The sequence below is a fragment of the Cricetulus griseus genome (genome assembly GCF_003668045.3).
Source record: "Cricetulus griseus strain 17A/GY chromosome 1 unlocalized genomic scaffold, alternate assembly CriGri-PICRH-1.0 chr1_1, whole genome shotgun sequence".
Classification (NCBI taxonomy): Eukaryota; Metazoa; Chordata; class Mammalia; order Rodentia; family Cricetidae; genus Cricetulus; species Cricetulus griseus.
In genome coordinates, this window is record NW_023276807.1 from 7,506,912 (window position 1) to 7,529,908 (window position 22,997).

Genomic DNA, 22,997 nt, shown 5'->3' on the forward strand with positions numbered 1-22,997 from the left:
ACTAAGAATGGTGAACAGTTTACTACCTGCCATGGTACATTATTTAATACCATACATCCAATTGGTTCCTTTCATTGCTCTCGGAATGAAACCTCAAAGCTCTGCTGAGGCCTTTTAGGTTGTAGGTGACTGAAGTCCTGTCTATACCAGATCTGTCTGTTCAAATGTTCAAGTCACACCCATCTTGCTGCAACTCTTCTCAGCTTTTTCCAAATGGAGGCTCTACGGGCATTCCAGACTCTATCTACCTCATTGGTCTGTACACCAAGGCCCACACTTCCTTATGCAGTGTGGCCTATAACTTTGTGTATTTGTCTATTGTACGTTTATTATCCGTAATTCTTCACGCTCTTCCTGTGCTTACTGTTTACTCAGCGAGGCCATGAGCCCAACTCAGAATCCGTTTCTACTCTGTTCTCCTTGCAGAGCGACAGAGTGATGACTAATCCTGTATAGACGTTTCACAGATATAGAAATTGGTCTATATTGCTGCCCATTGTTTTTTCAAGTGCACAGCAAAGCTTCGACAGCCACCTTATCTTGCTCCAAGTCTGTCGAGCCAAGTAGGAAGTAGGGTCCTGGGTCTGTGACCCTTCAAGCCAGGGCGGGCTACCACTGAGGACAACCTACTACTAGCAAAAAGACACAATTCCCTCCTGCCTGACACCACCAGGGAGCCAGGAAAGATGGCATCATTCACTTGTCACAAACGATCGTCCACGTTCTCGAATTAAGATGCCCGCGGCACCAGGTCAGCAGCGGACCAGCAGCCCGTCCGAGCCTTCCTTCTGCGCAGGCGCACACCAATCGCTTCCGCTCTGGGCGTGGCCAAGTCGGGGCGTGCCCATCTCGGGGGCGTGGCCTGCCGACGGCAGGGGCGTCCACACCCCCAGCCCGCGCGGGGATGGCGCTGGGGCTCCGCGGGCGTGGGGCCTCTGGGAAGGGGCTGGCCTCGGAGACCCCAGCGACAGCAACAGCCCCTTCCGGTGCAGCGGGCTCCCGCCGCTTCCTGCTCTGTCTCTACCTGGTAGGCTTTTTGGTGAGTGCCCTCCCTGGGGCTGGGGAAAAAGCACTGAGTCTGTTCAAGACAAGGGAAGGGCTGCATGTCCCTCCTCCGGCCCGAAAATCTGAAATGTGCTGTCAGGTGTCTCTTCTTGCCCTTTCAGCGCTGACCTCAAGTGTGGCTCCTTGACCCAGCCTCTTTGGAGGGTGGCTCCAGTTGCTGTTTGCACTGGTCGGTGCAGGACAGAGTTCACAGGCTTCTGGGGGCAGCCAGTATGGTAGAGACACCGACACAGGCCTTTCCTCCACAGCAGGGGTCGGGAAGTCGCTGCTAATGACCCCGTCTACCTAGGTGGCCTTGAAGTTTGAAATCGGAAGTCAGGGTGAATTGCACACAACTGGCTTTTGGCAAAGTGGCACGTGTTTTTGTTTTGTTATAGCTTATGTGCATGTGTATATTGGTTCGGTTCACAAGCAGTGTTTTCCCTTGTAGAATGATGTCTTAGTTAGGTTTCTATTGCTTTGACCAAACACCATGACCAAAAAGCAAATTGGGAAGGAAAGGGTTTATTTGGCTTACACTTAAGCACTGCCATTCATCAGTGAAGGAAGTCAGGACAGGAACGCAAACAGGGCAGGGTCCTGGAGGCAGGAGCTGATGCAGAGGCCATGGAGGCGAGCTACTTACTGACTTGCTTTCCATGACTTGCTCCCCATAGCTTGCTCAGCCTGCTTGTCTCACAAGCCCCAGGACCACCAGCCCAGGGATGGCACCCACCATGGGCTGGGCTCTCCCCCATTGATCACTAAATGAGAAAATGCCTTACAGCTGGATCTCAAGGAGGCATTTCCTCCATCCTCCTCTGATGACTGTAGCTTCTGTCAAGTTGACACAAGAAAACCAGCCAGTGCAAATGAGAAGCTTAAGTCATTCTCCAGCCATCCATCATCCTTTTAATTTAATATTTATGAAATTTCTGGTTGCCTGCTATGTGGGGCATGCCCTAGAGCTCTGATGTCATAGCTGCTTCCAGAGAATTTAGTTTTAGTGGTAAGGTTAAGTTGGTAGTCTTGGACCATTTTCAGTGCAGGGACCCTAATCCATGCTCATTTCTCTTTCAAGTCTAGGTTTGGTTGTTTGGTTCAATAGGCCTGGTTATAAGTTAGTCAGTGGCAATAGCATTAAGAAGCACCCTGTAGGATTTCTTCATCAGGCAAAGGAACCAATTAGTTGAAAGGTCAGTGGGAGAAGAAGGCTTTGTGCCTAATGTCTGATCAGTGCTGAGCCCGATAAACCGGAATTGTTCTCTGCCCAGATGAAGCCTTCTATCTCTTCTCAGACTGATGGGTCTCTAGAATTAGGAGTTAGAAGTCAGAGTCATATAGGTGAGTAACAGAGAGGCAGCCCCTCTGTTCAGTTTGAAAAATGTCCAATAGTTGGTAGAGGTTGTTCAATTAATACTTGTTAGAATCTTAAAGAAAGCAGATAGCACCCAATGTCTGTATTTACAGAGCCAGGAGACATTGAAGACCACACCTAAGAGACATCTCTGTCTATAGTGAACTTTCAGGTTCTGAGACACACAATTCCCCTTCTCATGTTCCATGCCTTTGACTTGAGAGCCTAAGCTGCACCCTCTACTCTAGTTATTCAGAATTCAAAGGTAGTGGGTGTGGCTTTCTCTGGGAAAGTTGTTGACTACCATCCATTTGAGGTGGTGAAATCCCCAACCCACTGAGATGCCATCTACTTGGGGTGATGTATATCCCCAGCCTACTGAGACTCTACTGCAGAGGGCACCTAGGTTACTTGTGCCAGATGAAAAAATCTCCGACCATCACTTGGAACATCCAGATTTTACCCAGAGGGTCTCAGCAACTACCAGGAGCCAGAATCCAGACTAGTTTTGAGAATTACAGTGAAATAAAGCAGTTCATACATCATTCATCATGTGTGGCCTTCCAGCACAGACTTGGATAGTCACAGCCTCTCATGCTTTCCATATGCTGTGCGCATGGTAAATCTAGTCTGATGTAAAATTCTGAGAAATGTAGTAATATGTTCAAAAGAATAATATATTAGGGAGCATATCTTGAGGGAAATACATAAGATTTCCAAATACTTTTTTGAAAAGATTAGGGTTTTTTTTTTCCAGTGAAAAATGTTGTAAAGAGCTTAATCAGATGCAGCTTTATCTATCTTTGAAGGAGCTAATTCCAACTTATTAAGTTACATATAAGGGTATTATGCACAGCTTAGTTACTATTTTCATATATTTAGCCACTCCAAAGACTTGGGAAACTGGTTTCTGATTGGAAGAGGAAGAGCACAAGATTAGAGAAATCATTTGCCAAGTGTTCTGGTTTAAGCTGTTGACATTTTGAGGTTTTAATTTGTCTCATGGGAACAGCAAGCACATTTATTTGGTTCATTTTGGTTAGCGAGCTAAGATGGTGCTGTGTAGCCGGAGAATGTTTCCAGATATTTAATTAAACTGTGTAGAGATATGTTACTGTGATTGGTTTACTAAAAAGCTGAATGGCCAATAGCTAGGCAGAAGGTATAGGCGAGACTTCTGGGAGAGAGGGGAGAGGAAGAGAGATGAATCTAGGCTTGGAAGAGAGACTCAAAGGACACAGAGAGGAAACAGGAGGTGTTGGATGGAAGCAAGGTAAAAAGCCATAAGGCAGAATGTAGATTGATATAAAAGGGCTAATTTAAGTTATAAGAGCTAATTGAGACAAGCCTAAGCTAAAGGCCAAGCTTTCATAATCAATAAGAAGTTTCCTTATTATTATTTGGGGCTGGGAAAGGTCTATGACTTTATCCCCTTTTCTCCAGACACTTGGTCAATTTCTGTTTCCTCTTCCCAGCCCATAGCAGGTGATAGTTCATCTTCATTGAGATAACCTACCATCAGAGAAACACTGGGTTTCATTCCCTGTAAAAGGCCCAGAAGCTTGAATGTATTTATCAGTTCCCATGGGGAAATGCTGATGCACAGGGGAAGGTCAGGTGGCCCCATCAGGTGGACTTCCTTATGAATGGTTGCAACATGTATGAAAAGATGATGGTTCTGGAGAAAGTATGGATCAGGAAGGAATTGCTCATTGTAGTAAAGGAGAAGGGATTTTAGATGAGAACTCCCTGAGGAGAAGGAGTCTGCAGCCATCTTTCCTTGCAAAACTGGTATGATTTTAAACTCACAAGGTGCTAAAATAATATCGCCAGCTGTTTGCTGATGAGCCTATATTTCCATAATTACCTTAGTCTATGGACATCCATATTTCACCATCCTTCTGTTTTCTTCATGCTCTCCCATCTCCAGGTATTGATATGTGCTGGATTTTAAAGCCTAGAGTGATGGAACATGTTAGTAACATCAACATTCAGGAAGCCGAAGCAAGAGGCTGTCATGAGCTACATAATAAAACTGTCTCAAAAAGTACAGGCTCTGGTCCATTAGTTCCTTCCTGCAATTGGAGATTCTTACCGAAGCAAAAACTGCTTTACCATTAAACACGAACAGTCCCTCCTTCATTATCCACATAACTCTGCAGGTTTTTCAGTTCTTTCTTGATTTGTTTCAGGGGAGGGGCTTCCATTGCACGTGCACCTCAGGCCAATCACAAAGAAGCTGCAAGGAAAAGTGATCCTAGGTAAAGACAGCCCAGGCATTTAGACTTATCTGGGTTCCATGATACACCTGGTCACTGTGGCCAACTGTTATGGTTTCTTCTTTGCTCGGAAGTTTAGATATGGGTTTTATGTTTAAAATTGACTTGGAGTTTTAGAATCATCGGTTTAAATACTGCCAAGCTTCAGGACTAATTGGAGTCCTTTGGGCTTTGGTTTCTCACAGGATTTGTTTGGTGTCAGTATGGTGGTCCCACTGTTGAGTCTTCATGTCAAGTCCCTTGGAGTAAGTCCTGTAGTTGCTGGAGTGGTAGGTAAGTGGTTGATACTGTTTATTTGCAAAACACTGAATTTCTAGTCCTCTGAAAATAACTCAGCCCTTAGCCACCAATTATCACCAAAAGTAAATAGGAAATGAAATGACTTTCCAGAACATTTCTAAGTACCACCCTGGAGTAAATGGAGTTTACCCTGGCCACCTGTATCCAGGAAGGCTTTGAGCTTTGAGTTATTTCCATTTTCCATATTGATGAAAGCTCTGCTTCCTGGGCCTCTGGTGGTTTGGGCTGTGTATGGGCTGTGTATGCCGAAGGTGAGGCATGGCCTCCTGTCCACAAGCATAGTTTTGGAACTTAATGTGAGCCTACAGGGGCAATTTATGGAAGTCATAGCTGATGGCAAAGGGTTTCAGTGACCGTGTTAGGAAACTAGTTACAAGCTTCCCATACCACCAGCACCTCTCAGAGTCCCATGGAATTTCTGCCCATGCAGCATGCAATTCCATCCTAAATTTGATTTGTGAAAGAGGTAGGAGTATCCAGGGCTTAGAACCATGCGTGCTAAATACAGAGAAACCCTTAGTGCTAACAGCCCTTGGATCCTTCACAAGTTGGAGAAGAAATGGGGCAGTTTTCTACATCACCTTTGTTATATCCTGATCCCTTCTCTGTTTATTTACCTCGAGATATGTATATTGAATTATGCTAACCACTTGGAAGCACATAGACCTTTAGGAAAAGCCAAATGGGTCTGTTACACAATAAAGGAGGGGGAAAGAACTACATAAAACTTTTTGACTGTTATATAGCTAGAACTGCTTCCTTTTTAATGTCATTCTTTTTCACCTGCTCTTCATTATTGTTGTTACCATGTATTGCTTATGGCGTTTCAAGTCATGAATATAATGGATTCGCTTACCCTCTTATCTCTAAAATGCTTGAGATCCATGAGTTTGTGTTAAAAAACGGTGCTCAGACCGGGTGGTGGTGGTGCGCAACTTTAATCCCAGCACTCCGGAGGCAGAGTGATTTGGGGCCAGCCTGGTCTACAAAGCTACACAGAGAAACCCTGTCTAGAAAAAACAAAAAACAAATAAAACAAACAAAAAAACAGCGCTCAGTCCTGTTTTTCCAGGATTCTGATTTTTACTCTCCTGGTCCTTGCCTTCATTCTCTTCTGCTTGCTCTCATTTTATTTTGATAGCTTTTAAGATTTTTGCAGAAAGGTGTAGGGCAATGTAGCCCCTCCCCCTTAGTTTTCAGTTTATTTCTACCAGATGGTTTCCACGGTGGTTTAGCCATGCCCAGCTGCCTTTTCTAATGTTACTGATTGTCTTTCAGGCTCCTCCTATGGTGCTTTGCAGCTCTTCTCCAGCACCTTTGTGGTAAGTCATCCTCCATCCAGTAAGTTGTCCTCTGTCCCGCAGCCCATCTCCAGGACATAGTCACATGCCAAACTGGGTCATCCACCATGGTGCTTTTAAAATGGAGGGCCTGAGGCTTACTGAATAGTGGATAGACAGATGGTTAGAAACTACAGCCTTGTTAGATAGGAGACAGGGTAGAATCCTGTCCTCTGTCTATCTGTGTCCCATGGGAGACATGGGGGGGGTGTGCTTCAACGACTCAAATGGCTTCTTCTGCCAGGCACAGTGAGTAACTAGTACACCTTGGGGAGAAGGAATATTACATGTATTACATGCCACCCTTGTGATTCGGGCCCGATTTTTGTACTGGAGAAAAGAATGCAAACAGAAATTACCACCCATTATTTGCTTCATGTAATTGACAGCAGTCAAACCCACCTACATTTCTATATATGGAAGTGTGTACATTGAGCTAAGTGCCTCATTATATGAGAGCACTCAGTAGAAACCACTTTAATTGGTTGGTTAGATATTCGATAAATGGAGTAGGGGGATTCAGAGATGGTTTTCTCCGTCTTCCTGGCTGTTTGGTAGTCTGAAATCCAGAGACTGACCTTGAGCGTCCCTGTCTGTCTCCCTGTGCAGCCCACTGTGGACATCCTGGGGACCCCAGTGTCCATCAGTCGGGAGGTTCATAGTCATCTCCTTAGACTCACAGATTGGCAGCTATGGCTGATTGAAGCAGCTGGCTAGCATCTCACATTTAGCAAACTTGTGTTTTCCCTGGCTGCCTCCTTGTTAAGGGTTAAGAGATAGGTAACAGAAACAGAGTAAGATTCTATAGGTAAATAATTACTCCCTGATTTACCTTTCTTTCATGTTTTAAGTAAGACCTTAAACTGGTAGGTACTGCAGAAGAGGGCTCAGCAGTTGGGAGCACTTTCAGAGGTTCAGTTCTTAGCATTGCATGACAGCTCAAAACTGCTTGTAACTACATTTCCAGAGAATACAATGTCCTTCCTTCCTTCTTTCCTTCCTTCCTTCCTTCCTTCCTTCCTTCTTTCCTTCCTTCCTTCCTTCTTTCCTTCCTTCCTTCTTTTCTTTCTTTCTTTTTTAAAGACAGGTTGCCTCTATGTAACTATTTGTATCCTGGAAGTCCCTAGGTAGACCAGGTTGGCTTTGAACCTACAGAGATTTGTCTGCCTCTCAAGTGTTGGGAGTAACAGAATGTGCCACTGTGTCTAGCCTGATCCAGTGCCTTCTGTCCTCCTCAGACACTGCATACACATGTGATGCAGACATCTATACAGGCAAAACATTCAAGCATTAAAATGAAAATAAATACATCTTTTAAAAATGTTAAATTCACATAACACTCAAGTTTATTCTCATTTGAACTTTGTTAACATTCCACTACCTATCTCCCTTTTATAATCGGAGGAAATTAAGACTAACAGGGTTAGTCTTAATCTCAGATTCCAGAAGGAACTTACTTTATATTTTTTCCTAAAAGTCATCAGCCATTGCTTTGCTGGTGGAAGGTGCAATAGCAGGGCTGTGGGGTCGTGTGCTGCAGTGCCTGCTTAGCACACTGGGCTCTGCCCTCCGCACCCCTCTGACACAGTAAATAGATGGATGGATGACTAGAGTCACCTCAGGCAGGATGTGTGTCTCACAAGTGTTGTGAGGAAAAGACATAGGGAATTTTAGCAGATACTCTGCTGCTTCATTTGGAAACTCAATCCCAAAGTCTTCCTGGGTCTGGATCTCAGATCTCAGGGCAGAGACGGTGGTGCAGACTAGTCATGCAGTGCTCCTCTCCTCCCTCCTGCTGGCCTCTGGCCTCCAGGATGAAGAGCAGGCATAATTAATCGATTGATTTCTAGCTCTATTGCTTATGAAAGCCACTGGTACAGAAGTGGCTTTTATGACGGTGAGCTTTCATTGCCAGATCTGTCCATACCTGCAATTTTATATTGACCTTTCATTATGTGCCTTTACTTACAGAGCACATTTCATATGTCATATGGCTGGAATTTAATGAAACCCTCCCTTAGGGAATTTTAAGGTAGAAGGATACATAATTAAAATGCCCCCTCTAACCAATAATTTCATTAGTACCTATACATATTTTAATTACACATTTTATAAAAAAAGTTTTAAGAACAGATCTTCACAAAGAAAGGGTGTACTTGCTTTGTTGAGTTAGGTAAATTTTTGAGATCTATGTATTTTCATAAAAACTAACTGGCATCATCAAGCATTTATAAATGTGAGGCCCTGTTCAGAGTACCTCATTTAATCCTCATAACTGTCCGTAGAAAGTGGCGTTGGGTCCTTAAGGTTATCCAGGAGTCAGGCAGGAGCAGACTGTCCTGACCCTCCTTAGAAAACACTCATTTCATACTAGCTTATATAGTAAGTGTTGAGATACTTCCTGGGGTAGATGTTTGTGGTGAAGAAACAGGTTTAGAGAGATGAGCCTGTGTCTCAGGTCATAGTGTAGGGAGTGATGAGTGTTCAGAGTTGAACCCAACAGCCTGGCCCAGAGCCCAGGGTGTAGAACTCTCTGACCACTAAGCCATGACATAGGTGACCTCATGCTCAGAAGAATGTGGAACAGTCTCTGAAACCCTTTAAAGTGAAGACTGGGGAAAAGGTGTTGATGGCATTTGTAGGATGTTTGTGTTGGGAAGGATTTACCCCACTGGAATGTTTTACATAGCACTGCAAAGACCTTAGGAGCCATCTCTGTCTTTGTTTAAGTTCACATTTGGAGCTCCTAAGGTGAACAGGTGGCTTTTGGCAAGAAGAGAGGTGGGCTGGGGTTCCATGATTCATTGGGGAGGGTGGGGAGTGTGGCTCTTCACTAAGTCTTGGGGGACACAGGACACAGGGTCAGTCCCCTCCCAGCCAGGGAAGAGAACAGGACATTGCTCAGGAGCCAAAGGTCATTGGAAGAGGTGGGGGCAATGCTCCATTGCTGCTGTTGTCTAGTGAGTTTTATTTGAAAGCAGATATACTTTGTTCAGGCAAGGCCTCACTCTCAGTCTCAGTGTGCACAGGGGATCAGGATGAAGATGTCCTGATTTGCTGAATTATTTTTGATTGATCAGGTTGGAATAAGCCTTCTGGTAACAGCTGTTTTCCAGTGTAAAGAAAGAAAGGGAAGCTTGCTAAAGCTGGCTGTTAATGGGTCTGCTGGCTGCTCCTGCTGACTCTCTGACTCTCCGGCTCTCCTGCTCTCCTGCTCTCCTGCTCTCAGCTCTCAGCTCTTAGCTCTCTAGTTCTCCTCCCGAAGAACTGCTCAGGCCTCACACTTTGGGATGCTCTAGGAGAAGGAGAAGGAAGAGCTATCAGGCTGTGGTTTCTGGTACACTCTGACTAGTGTTTTTATCCTGCTACAAGGCTGGATTTTTTTTTTTTTTTTTTTGCTGATATGTGGCTTTGAGGGAATGGAGCAAGTATAAGAACAGTTAAGAGAGCTGGTCTGGACCCCTGTCCACTTTGCCCTCCACCCTGGGCAGGACAACACCCTCTCCGGGCCCATTCAGCCTGTGCTTACATGGATTTGGGACTATGAAGGTTATTTTTTTCCCTACTTTATTTTTTAGTGTTTTTTAAAATTTCTAAACAACATGGTTTCTGAGGAGTGTAGTTGCATAAAACAATAAAAATGAAGACAAAAGTGAGACTTTGGAATTTAGCCTCCCATTTCACCTTCCAGTGACTCTCTCAGCTACTGGATTACCAGGCATCGTGCTGGTGGCATTTTTCTTTTGCTCACCTTGTGGGATGGCTAGAGAAAATAGCATGTGGCACATGTTGTGACAGAACTTTATCACCATCCAGCTCCCTGGCATTTCAACGGGGCATATTGTATTGGTATCCGTATGGTGGTGGTTGCTATTGGAGATATTTGCTTGTTCCTGTCAGGGCTGCTGGAGTGATGTGGTCGGAAGAAGGTCCTCCTTGCTGGTGTGCATTCTACTCAGTGCCCTGGGTTATCTCCTCCTTGGAGTATCCACCAACGTGTTCCTGTTTACACTGGCTAGAGTCCCTGTGGGTGAGTTCTGCCCCCGCCCCCAGAAGTGTATTTCTCTATCTGAACCTATTGATAGTGCCTCTCCAATCAGAGCTGACCTGCAGAGACCAATGGCTGTAGTAATGACAGCAGTCACTGCGTGAGCAGTGGTTGCTGTTAATTGAGCAGTTACTATTGGCAAGCCCTCTGGTAACTTACCCAAAGCTCCCATCATAGCCTATGACAAAGCCTATCAGAGACTCATTAGGGTAAATTACTCTGCCGCAGCTGACCTGTGTCTTTCCCCTTGCCCTATCTCTCTACATGTGTTCGGACAATTCAGAACATGTGAGATGTCTTTGGCTAGCCCTGTGTGTCACACCGAGACATAGCTCAGTGGCTATGCTGCAGCCCTCTGGAAATCTGGCTGCTGGACTGGAGGAGTCTGCATTCCTATGTTAAGAGAACCTGGAGCTGGTCTCCTCCCTCCAGACTGCTCATAACTATTTCTAACACCTTGGAATCGCTTCCATCTTCATGGAGATGTTTTCTCCACTTTTGGAAACTGCACTCTTAGGTGTGTGGTGTGGGGAGACCTGCTATGCAAACTGTATCCCTCCTTCCTTTCTTAGCATCCAGAGCTCTGAATCATACCAGTTTTCTTTCCTTAGTGTAGCATGGACAGCCTAGTCACAAGGCTGATCCACTGAACATCCTCCCTCATTAAGTTAGCTACTTGTTCAACATTAATCCCCCAGAGGAGTAGAGTACTCTACCACTAACATACAGTGCAGATCAATTCATTTGAAATCATCACACTGTTTGTTTGACCTGCATTTGGATCATGAATGCTATTGGAGGCACCCTCCTGCATTCATATGGGTGGTTTTGCTTTGGCTTTACGTTTAGAAGTTCTTTAAGCGTGATCCACAACCCTAACAAACCCCACCAGGACATTCAAGATTAAAGTTAATAGCTGCTCACATGCATCTTGGTGTTGCATTTATTGTACCATTGTTTGGTTTCCAATGTGTCTCTCAGTTCTACACCTCACCGTTCTCCTCCATCCTATGTTATGGCCTGTTCCTATTTCTCTATAAGCCAATGACGGAGATGAGTGAGAACCTAAATTTGTTTACAAAAAATAGGTAGAGACTTAAGGGGAAGTTGGAATTATTTTCATTTAGTATGAGTGTCCTCGTGCTTCAAGTATATGGACTTCATGATCTTTGCAAACAGGGCTAATTCTAGATTCCTTCTTGCCCCCACCTAACCCTTCACAGTGTTTTGAATCATGAATGACAGGGAACACTGGGAACTTTGCCGGGTTTTCTGTTTTTGCAGTCAGTTGTAAACTCAGATCCTGTGTCCTGAAACTTATCCTATATGTTGTGCCTGCACTGGACATCTGTTCTTCCATTCCCAACCTCTAAAGAACCCTGCCCTGACTTGTTTCTAGGATAGTTGTCTTCTCTCATAAGTTAACCTAGCATGGATGTAATTTTAAAGAAATGCATGAAGTCCCTTAAAGATGTCTTGAAATTTTTCTGTCACCCCAGCCTTTCTTCATGCTTCAGAAAGCAAGGCTAGAAAGAGTCTGTAATCCTAGAAGGGATTCGTAAGTTTGTTTCTAAAAGAGCTGTCCAGTGTGTCCAGTGTACATATTCTCATTTTGAGTCAGACACTTGGAGTTGACTCAGTGTGGTGGCAGCATGCTGGGCCAAACAAGATACTGTAAGGAGGCCAGCGGAGCCACTGTGTCAAGTCACAGCTTGGAATGATGGGCAGTGATCTGCAGGGAACTAGCTTATATTAGTTCCTATTACTTGTCAACCAAAGTGGCTGGCAACCCATTCCCAGGGCTTGTCAATATATTCATAAGTACTCCTCAGATGTATGTTAGATAATCCTGTGGAGCATACAGCCATGCTGAAGCCATCAGGTAGTTTGCAGACAAATTCACAAGTCTCAGACTAGTAGGTGGCAGTTGGCATTGGTTAGATGAAGCTGGCAACATATTCACTAGTGTCTTACTAGGGTGTGGCAGTTGGTGTTGGTTAGATGAAAATGCCTCCTCCCCACATGAGTCTTCTCTGCTATTCCTGCCCATACCCCTCATCACCTCCTAATATATTCTCTATATCTTACCTGAAGAAAAATCCATGTTCCATGAGCATGGATTTACTGCTTGTGTTTGTTTTTGTTGTTGTTCCTATTTTGTTTTGTTTGCTTAGCTCCTTGCTTTATCCACAGGTTAAGATCCATGGTGGCATAGGGTAGGTGTTCAGTAATAGTTCACAGTGAGTGAGTAGAGAAAGCATGGTAACCAGGTAACTATGAGGAAGCCACTGGATGCTAGGGGACACTGTAAAGAAACTGCCATCATGGCCACCCCATTGCATGGTTAAGGTTTTCATTCTAGGTAAAAGAGAGAAAATATCCAGAGAAGAGAGAGAGAAAAAAGTAGACTGAACATGGCCAGGAGACTGGACACAGCCAGGGCCAGGAGAAGGGGAGAGATTAGTGGAGATAGTGAGATATCAAGAGCCAGCGAATAGAACATAATAAGAGAAATGAAGAGAGAATAATGGACAGCAAGAGATAGAAAAAGAGGGCGAATACAGTGAGAAGAGCAGGGCAGTGAGAAAAACCTTGCCATTAGAAAGAAAAGGAGGGAAGTGAGTAGGATGATGGCGTGGACTTTGAAGTGTACATAGCAGGTGTTTATGATACTGAGGGAACCTGGGGGCCAGCATGTGCTTTGAATATGAACAACAGGTTAGGTATTTGTCCCTTCAGCCAGAGGTAAAGGAGATGACTCCCTTGGCAGATGGGAACTGGTTTTGGAGTCACAAGTTTCTGAGGAAATCGGGCTTTTATTTAACTGTCAAAAATCTTCCTATAGCTCATGTTGAACTCATTTCTGGATATTTGGACTGTCTGAGACCTAACAGTCACCAGAAATTTCAACTGGATGACAAGGAATGTTGGGGTGTCATGAGGAGATAGGGCCAAGCTGAAGTCTAGGACACCCGGTGCTAAAGATGAGGTGACCAACCATTGTTATGGTGCTGGCTCTGGATTCCATTTATGATGGGGTGAATCTTTCATGCCTTAGTGGCCCAGAGAAAATGGTAGCAAGAACTCCTTTTGGTTCAGGGAAGAAGAGTAGCCCAGAAGGGTCTGCTCCTCCAGAGTGCAGACAGTTACAGAACACATTTCTTCTCCCTTGCAGGTGTTTTTAAACACACCCTCTCCATCTCCAGGGCCCTGCTTTCTGACCTGGTCACAGAGAAGGAGCGGCCACTGGTGTTGGGGCAGTTCAACACAGCCTCGGGTGTAGGCTTCATCTTGGGCCCCATGGTTGGTGGGTATCTGACGGAACTGGATGGTGGGTTCTACATGACGGCTTTCATCTGCTCCTCTGTCTTCCTTCTCAATGCTGGTGAGTTAACTATTGAACACGTACAGTCTACCCACATTTGTCTCCTTGTGAGGATTTTCTTGTTAATACAGAATGGGCCAACTTATGGCTAGAGGAATGCCTCAGGGCTTAAAAGCTCTTGCTGCCATTACAGAGGGTGAGAGTAGGTTTCTCATCAGCTGTATCAGTGGCACACAGCTATGTGTAACTTCAGATGCAATGAATCTGGCGTCCTCTTCTGGCTGCCGTGGGCTTCATTGTGCACGTATAACTCACACAGACACATGCACTCACACACGTTAATATAATAGTGATAATGATAATAATAATAATAAAGGATAGGCTGAGTCATTGTTCAGGAATGAAAGTTAACTTGAAGGTCCTCTCTGCTGCTCTCACAGTGACTGGACAAGTTTATGTCCCCACCAGCGTGGTGCAGGCTTCCCTCTCTTCAGCGTCTTCACTCACATCTTTTTATAGTTGTTGTCATTTAATAATCCCCTCAGAGGAGGAGGGAGCATCTTACTATGGCTTTGACTTGAACTTCTGTTTATTGGTGATGTTGGATGCTATTTTGCTTACCATTTATTAGAGAAGCTTTTAGTCTTTTGCTAAATCTTGTTTTATTTTGTTTTGCCTTACTGCTATTGAGTTGAAGAAATACCTTCTATAGCTTGGATATTAAGTTAAAAAAAAAAAAAACAGTTCACAAAAATCTAATTGCTAGCCTGGCGTTGGTGGCCCATGCCTTTAATCCTAGCACTCAGGAGGCAGAGGCAGGCGGATCTCTGTGAGTTCGAGGCCAGCCTCGTCTACAGAGCGAGTGCCAGGATAGGCTCCAAAGCTACACACAGAAACCCTGTCTTGAAAAACAAAACAAAACAAAATCTAATTGCTATAGTATAATTACACATGTGAAATACTTTGGATACAAATGTGAAACATAAGTACGTTCTAGGCAACAGTTGAAAATGTTAAATTTTGGTCATTTTCCCAGTCTCCTATCTGGGAAGCCCGTATTCTCCAGATGAATTAGTTTTATATTTTAATTGTTTAAAAATCCCATATACATTATATTTTAAGGAAATTCATTTCCCTTAACATCCACTCCCCCATTCCATATCCAACCAGCTTGTGTCTTCATTTTTTTAAAAAAATCCCTTTAGTTCCGCCCATATTTTCTTAAGTGTGTCAGTTCACTGGAGGGTGATAGACCTACCAGCGGCCACACCCATAGAGCAAACTCTCTCTCTTTTGGCCACAGCAGTTACCAGTAGCTTGCTCACCTGCACTGGGACTTTGTGGCCACCTCCCTGCCCCATGCTGGGGTTTTGTCTGACTTAGTATTAACTTTTTTTTTTTTTTAATCAGGTACAAGATCTGCAAATAACACCTATTCTTTGCATTGCCCTTTGACTTGAGAGACTGGTCCTCCTGCTGTGCGGAAGGCTTTGCTTTGCTTTGCTGTAGGCCCACTGCCTCTCTATGCTTTTATTGCCTGTCCTCCTGGTAGCATACCCAGAAATACCAATGCCAAGCCCAGTTCTCAGAAGCTGCCTGACTCCCTTTTCGTCAAGGCTGTCCTTAATCCATTTGGAGTTCACTTTTGTGTGTGGCATAAGATAGGGACCAATTCCATTATTTTTACTACATATATATTAGTTATTATAATTTATATGAAAATGTCTATTTTTAGTAGAGCTGTTAAACTTTTCAATAAGATATGGTAGTTAAATTAAAAAAAAAAAAAAAAAAAAGAGCAACTTTGCATCTGCCTACCATAGACCCCAGGGTCATGACATGCTTTGTTCATCCTACACAGTGACAGGCAACACCATGTTCTCTCTCCCACCCACACTACCACACAGCCTTCCTGGCCGGCCTCACATGTGCCAGCTCCCACAGGAAGGCTTTGCACTGACTTTCTCTGCCAGCCACATTTCTTCCGTGTGTCTTTCCAGCCCTCTTCTGGTCCTTCACTTCTCAGACATTTGCTTCATTTGAAGTCTTTTTCTGGTCATTCTGAACAAAACTAGCTAAGGGTTTTTCGTAGCACTTTCAAAATTCTGTTACTATTTCTGTTTCATGCTTCTGTTCTACAACATACTGACAAGGGCAGGCGTTCTGCTAGGTGATCTGTCTGTCAGCTGTCCCTGTCCCTGTCCCTGCACAGATTCCTCAGCACTCAATGAATCAAAAAGACCTCCTGCACCGTGGAGTGAGCTAGGTGCTTAAAGACCTTCTTCCTCTTTGCCAGGAGACCAGGGCTTGGGCAGGTCGTGAATAAACAGTTTCATAGATGAGAGAAGCCCCACAGACTTTCTATTTAATCATATGCCTCTCTACTGCAAGGGTTTAAACCTTCACCTTAGGCCATAATAATGAGTAGGGAATTCCATGCTGGTTTCATTGAGATTCAGGGAATAATGTTCATGAGTTTGAGTTCAGATGTGACAGAACCACTTTATAAATTCTCTCAGGATCCGAACCCGCATCCTCACCCTCAAGAGGCCTGACGATTGCTGTGAACCTTGTGAAAGTCATTTCACAGTCTGTTGCCATTGATTCCTTTAAAAGCATCAGTGCAAAGGAAATGAAGGGGGAAAGCACCAAACAATTTCAGAACGTAGTAGCAACTTGGTGTAAGCAAAGCTTTTACTCAATAGGGGGAGACTAAAACATTTGCATAAAGGTCTTACAAAGAGGGGGTAATAAAAGATTTGAATTCCTGGTCATAAACCTAAGTTTTATAGTATGTGATAGAAAAGAATATTTAATATTTCTTACAAGCATGGAGGCAAAAAAAAAAAAAAAAAACTGTGAAGGTTTTTTTGTAGTGAGACTTCTTCCAGGGGAGACTAAAGCATGTCTATCCCTCCTTAAAAGGTTCCAGCAACAAAGCAAAATGCAGTTGCACCAAAGATCAACCCAGGAAGTCAATGGGTCATTGGGCTTCCTTACTACAGAGCATGGGTGAGGATTCCAAGCAGCCCAACTGGAATGTCTTCACCCAACATGGGTGATGCTCCCTTTAAATAGCTACATAGATGGAGACTCTCTTCACAGCTTCCCTCAGCCTACATGGCCTAGTACCTCCTTTGACACCCATGGTGCCATGTGCAATTAAGATAGAATTGCACACAAATGATTTGGGAGGGTCCCTGGAATCTTGGAATCTCAAGCAAGAATCCAAACCAACCCCCACCGCCTCCTTCTATGAGGGAATGTCTACAAATCAGATGATGGATTCTTTTTTTAAAAAAATATTTTAAAATAAATTCTATTAAAATATAATTGTATCACTTTCCCCTTCCTTTTCCTCCCTCCATACTCTTCCGTACCCCCCTTCCTCTCAGCCCTCCCATGTCCCCTCCACTCACTCTCAAATTGACAGCTGCTGCTTGGTTTTGATTGTTATTGGCATACCTGCATGCATGAGTGCACATTTGTGTATGATGAATTCTTGCAGCTGGACACAACTGATCTGATGAAAGTAGTGGCTGGTCTGTCTGGAGAACCACATTCTGTATCCCTGGATCCCAGTGATAGTGCTGTTTGGTATTTTGTCTCAGTCTGAACATGTGGACAGGTGTGGGTCCATCAGGAAGGTGCAGTTGCATGTGTTCCAGCCACAGTGACTGAAGTACTAAAGATCTATTGTCCCCACTTTAAACATCTGGGACTAGGCATGCTGGGGCAATGCAGGGCATCCCAAAGAAATGGGAAAACGACCTGGCTAGGTATAGAGTCCCAGTGTCCTTCACACAGGTAGCCAGCATGGAGCCTCTGGTATTCTCATCCCAGTGCTACCATCATGTCTTCAGCTCCAACTTGTGTTTTTCCAGCTAAGAAATCAGGCCATGGTGTCTAACAGACTCATGCTCATTTCCTGCCTTGCTGTTTATTAATAGGAACCATTAGAACGACTCTTCTGTTTTCTCACCCAGTCTAATGTGCGCTAGCAAAACTCATGGCCTTACTACAGGAACCAGGGAGATTTTGCACAGGATCAGTTTTACCCAAGCATCATCATCGTCATTATGATTTGAGACAGGGTCTCTTGTAACCCAGGTTAACCTCCAACTTGTTATGTAGCTAAAGATGACTTTCACCCTCCTGGCAGTGCCCTGGATGCTGGGATTTCAGGTGCGTCACTGTCTCCACTTCATGTGCTCACCAGGCAATCACTCTATTAACTCCACTACATCCTCACCCTTTATTTTATTATTTTAACTGTACTCTTATCGATGAGACTATCAGCAATAGTTCCTTTATGTTTTTATCAGGATTCTTTATTTTATTATTTTAACTGTACTCTTAGTGATGAGACTATCAACAACAGTTCCTTTACGTTTTTTATCAGGATTCTTTGATAAAATGGCCCTCTTAAAGATAAGAATAGACTGAGAAACACCCGGGTCTATGATTAATTGTGGTTCCTCTTTTTTTTTTTTTTGTCATAAAAGTGTTCATGGCTGAAATCTTTACACAGTGTTAAGACAAAGTCATGTGCTTATGAGGTGGTTGAAAGTAGCCATTGGGCCAGATTGAACTTGGAGTGCAGAAAGACTATTAAAGGATATACTTGGAAGAATGTCTTAGAATAGAAAATGTAATCTCAAACTTGAAGAAATTTTTTGAACATGGATTGCTAAGAGGTCCTAAAAGACCCAAGGCAGAAGCACACCAGTCAAGGGGTCAGTGGCTGGCTTGTCTGAATGGCGATCCTGTCTGTTGTGTAAGGCTGGGTGTCATGGTCCCTGTTCATGGCACTCTGCATTTTTGCAGTATGACCCTTAAAAACACCTGGTGGTCCCAGGTGGTGGAGAAGCCAGCTGATGTTTTTTAATAGCCACTGCTTTCCAGATGTCTCTCCTGGCCCTGGCCAAGGCCCATCATGGCTGTGCTAGCAGCCTGCCCCTCTCTCAGCATGGCCCTTAACATTGTAAGCTTGTTGACTTGTCTGATCTCCATTTAGGCTTAGGATTTATGAGGACAGGGTTTCCACAGGGCTTTGCCTTGTTTATTTGTCATTTCTGGTGTCATTAGCCCATTGGAAAAGCACTCTGAGCTGTGTGTGCTCATACAGTTGGATAGATGAGTGGACAGGTAGACAGATAATTAGGATGTTTGCTGAGAAAAGCATTTACACGTACACTTTAATGAGTGTAAGAGCATAGTTACGGCGTGATGGCACAGGAGATGGCAGCACCTGAGCTGAGAAGACAGTAACTGTTTTGAGTGTAGTTTCAGTAGCTTTTATAGAGCTCAAGAGTCCATTGTGAAGGTCCTGATGCCACAGCAGGACTGTGGGAATGGTGGGGAAGCTGGAATCCATAACCAAGTGAATAAATGTAGTATAAACTGCAGGTGAGCGATCTCATACAAGTACTCGTTTATCCCCCTAAGGAGCCACTGTAGGAATTCCCGTGCGTTGGCTGTGTAACAGGTCTCTTGCTGTGTGTTATTAGGTCTCGTTTGGCTGTTACCTTGGAGAGAAACAAACCTCCACAGTGCAGAGAATGGTTGGAGCTTGGATCAGAAGCATGCTACAGCACCCAGAAAATCTGAAGGTACCCTGCAGGGAGCAGCCACCACCCCTAAGGTCAGGTGGAGTGAGAAGAAAGTGCAGAGGCCCTGGGTTGAAGTCGTGTCGGCCTTGAAGGACATGAAGAGCCTCATATTTTCTACACTGTGGGACATCTTTCTGGTGCGCTTGTTGATGGGGGTGGCCGTCATGCTGTACTATAGTAATTTCGTCTTGGCCCTGGAGGAGCGCTTTGGGGTGCGGCCCAAGACCACAGGGTACCTCATCAGCTACACCAGTGCCCTGGGTACCCTGGCTGGCTTCGCTGTGGGGCCCATTCTACGGCTGTACAAGCACAACTCGTACATGGTCCTGCTGCACTCCAGTGCGCTCACCTGCCTGCTGCTGCTGCTCTACTCCGTGGCCAGCACCATGCACGTGGTGGTCTTTTCCTCTACACTTCTGTCCTTCTCCACCAGCATCGGGAGAACCTGTGTCACTGACCTCCAGCTGAGTGCAGGCGGGGCCCAGGCCAGTGGCACTGTCATAGGTGTGGGCCAGTCTGTGACAGCAGTGGGCCGTATCATTGCCCCTCTCCTTTCAGGAGTGGCCCAGGAGATCAGTCCCTGTGGCCCCCCAAGCCTGGGTGCTGCTTTAGCCCTGGTGGCTATTTTAATCATGTCACTAAACAAACCACATTCCAGTGGGGATGGGAGTAAGGTCCTAAAAAGGGAGTAGGATGGATTGGGACCAATTGGAGAGGCAGAATTAGAACTGGGCAAATCGGGGACAAAGACTGATCAAAAGGGCGTTTCAGAGAGGGTGGGTCATCTAAGTGCAGTCATTTCCAGGTGGCTGTGGCCAGTCCTCAGCTGCACAGGGATGCCAGCGGGACCACCAGAAGTCAGCTGCAGATAGGAAAATTTTGATTGAGCACAGCTCTGCCAAGGGTCACAGCTCTGCCAGGCATCCATATCTGCAGCTGAATGGCTTCTCTCCCACCTGGGCCAGTGAAGTTAGTATTTGCTACTGGGGAAAGGTAGCATGCTACAAAGATGTGAAAATGGTGATCCCATGAAATGTCCCAATGAAAATAGGTGCTGTGTTAATCGAATGCTCGTCACCTCTCTGAAGTGCAGGTTTGCCACTAAACCCAGGAGCTTGGAGGAGCTGCTTTATTTAAACCAACCTGTACTTTCTCCACCAGTAAAAAAAAAAAATCGGATGCTGAGCTCACCCCCAGACATGTGGATGCACAGGCCCTGCAAGACCAAATCTGGGGTTTTAAGCTCCAGTGGCCATTTCTCATGGAGGGGGAGGAGCACTGTGAGCTGTACTAGTTTCAATTGAAGTAAAAGCCAGAGACAGCACTGTTTTAGTAGCTGACTGCACAAGCACCTAAGCTTACATCTTGCCGCCAGCTGTGGTAGCCCACCTTTCTCACCACTCAGGAATAGTCTACATTAGAAAGAGGCAGCTTTCCTGATGGCTTCTCTACTCTTTGGGGCTAAATCACTAGACTTTGGGAAGATCTGTGATCCCAGATGCTGGGGCTCTGGGGAATTCTGTCATCTTGGTGTTAACATGCTAGCCATTAAGAAAAAACACAGAGTGCTGTTGAAACAGATGTTCTATACAGAGAAAGGGTCAAGGCCATCCCAGGCCCGGGAGAGATGGCTCTACTGGGCTTTTGAAAGCCACTCATTTGCTTCATTTCATTTTACTCTGGTGCCTGGGAAGAGCCAGGTTGACTAATGAGAGTGTGGATATGTCCTTCCCTGTGACTCTAAGCCACCACTCTACCAGCACCCAGGAGAGGTCCAGGATAGGACTTCACAGACTCACATGGGCCAGCCTGTTGACCACGGGGGTTACATTGATTGTTTAGGAGCACTGTCTAGGGCCCTGCCCTCTCACAAACATTCCAAATTCGCATTCCTTTTAATCCTCTTGATTATTCCAATAGTATGCCCATTTTCACCCTAATATAACATATAATCATAACTGGTATTTTAATGCACTAGTATTTCATAACTCTAATGTTTACTATTTATAAATCAGAAAAGGTGTTTCCACAGTTTTAAAAGTTGTAGGTGGGATAAACTCAAATATTTATGAGAGTTGAAAGTACTTTTTAAGCTTGAATGTCATCCCTTTTCCTCTTCCACTACAAAAGAAAAGGAAAAAGTTCTTTTTAAAGTTGTTTCCACTGTGAATTTAGCACAGAAGCCAAGAACTCTTAAGAGACCAAAGCATGGCATGAATGGCCATGCCCTCATGCAGCATCTAAATGTCATGGAGACTGGGTACAGAAAGACCATCAATGTATCATCCTCATGACGTAATGAAGGAAGTTTTCAGAAGTGTTTCTCCAAAGACTCTGCACTCAGAGATGGTGTGGTTTACCACAAATGGTATGGTAGCCATGTTTGTTTATTAAAACCATAGCACTTTATTTTTGAAGCCAAACCTATAAACTTAATGAGGCTTTAAAATTAATAAGACACATGGAGGTTCTGAAAAACAGAATCAACCAGGATCTAGAGAAACACTATTGTCCTGTATTGGTAACCTTAGTGATTCATTAATCTGATGGTTGTTTCTTGGTTTGTCTGCTTTGGTAAACGTTTCCTTATTTTATTTCATCTTGTCTAGTGTCTTGTTAAAGTATGATCTATAGACCTCCATGTCCTGGGATATATACATCCCTCAGCCCCAACACATTCCTGCTAGGGACCACTTTGAGGAGCTGTCTAGCTGATTTGTGTACATAGAACGCTTTGACAGCCCCTGGTCTGGTGAGTGGAATTTATGTTTTATGGGATAAAAATCTCAGGGGAATTAAATCTTCTCAGTTAACTTGTGTGTCCTGTCCTTTAATTTCTCTTGTGTAACAGCCATAATCTTGGGTAAAGTAGTAGGATGACGTACGTGAATTTGTTCCTGTACAAGTGAAAAATACCTTCATATAGGTTAACTTGGAGCTGCATGGAAATTTGCTTTAGAGATACAAAGTGTGTGTGAAGGGAGCTTACCCACCTACCTCCAGCATGCCAGCCACAGGTGGATGCTGTGCATCAGGGCTCTCATGGAGCTCTATTCTTTCCCATGGAGCATGAGGTGCCCAACTCAGTTCAGAGGGATGAGAAAAAGATGAGGATCAGGGAGGCATATTTGGAATGCTCAACCAAGAACCGAGTGGCCTGAACACTGACCTTTGCGTCATCCTGCCTGTAGCCCACCAAGGGGGCAGGATAATGCTGGTTCTCTACCTGGATGCATGCCTTGACACCCAAGATCTAGACACTTAACACACTTAGATAGAATTGAAAGAGGGGTGAGAAGCTCACTTACCATGCTCAGCAGTATGGTTTTATAGCTGCTATCGACCACTACTCCCTAATACATGGATTTTAGTAAGATCCTCTAGCTGCAGTGGGAGGTACATAGATGCCAAGACAAAAGTAGTGGTGATATTGGTACGGTAGTCCATTTGAGCCAGGAAGGACAAATGGTTGCATGGATAGAGGCCAGGCAGAGAAGAAGAAACCAGTGTTGTACAGTTTTATGTCAACTTGACACAAGCCAGAGTCATCTGGGAAAATGGGATTTGCCCCCATAAGTTCAGTCAGTAGGCAAGCCTGAAGAGAGTTTTCTTAATTAGTGACTGTTGTGGGAGGGTTCAGACATCGTGAGTGGTGCCATCCTTGGGCTAGTCACCCTGAGTGTTGTAAGAAA

The 22,997-nt window shown here is 44.6% G+C and overlaps 1 protein-coding gene across 3 annotated transcripts; it reads left to right on the forward strand.

The window, feature by feature from the left end:
• Positions 1-865: 865 nt before the first annotated feature.
• On the forward strand, positions 866-22,118 carry Mfsd9 (major facilitator superfamily domain containing 9). 3 transcript variants are annotated; one of them, XM_035452764.1, is made up of 7 exons: positions 906-1,039; positions 4,594-4,662; positions 4,866-4,953; positions 6,259-6,302; positions 10,221-10,350; positions 13,544-13,753; positions 19,204-22,118. In XM_035452764.1, the coding sequence occupies exons 3-7, from the start codon at positions 4,884-4,886 to the stop codon at positions 19,995-19,997; spliced, it is 1,248 nt and encodes a 415-aa protein (XP_035308655.1). In that variant the 5' UTR covers positions 906-1,039; positions 4,594-4,662; positions 4,866-4,883; the 3' UTR covers positions 19,998-22,118. The 3 variants fall into 3 exon arrangements, with proteins under 3 accessions (XP_027242545.1, XP_027242546.1, XP_035308655.1); XM_027386744.2 differs by lacking the exon at positions 4,594-4,662 and having other exon boundaries at positions 866-1,039; XM_027386745.2 differs by lacking the exon at positions 4,594-4,662 and having other exon boundaries at positions 866-1,027.
• Positions 22,119-22,997: the final 879 nt, after the last annotated feature.

Coding starts and splice junctions, on each gene's coding strand:
- Mfsd9 (XM_027386744.2), top strand. CDS start 905: ATGGCGCTGGGGCTCCGCGGGCGTGGGGCCTCTGGGAAGGGGCTGGCC. Junction 1,040..4,865: donor TCTACCTGGTAGGCTTTTTG/GTGAGTGCCCTC, acceptor GGTTTCTCACAG/GATTTGTTTGGTGTCAGTAT. Junction 4,954..6,258: donor TGTAGTTGCTGGAGTGGTAG/GTAAGTGGTTGA, acceptor ATTGTCTTTCAG/GCTCCTCCTATGGTGCTTTG.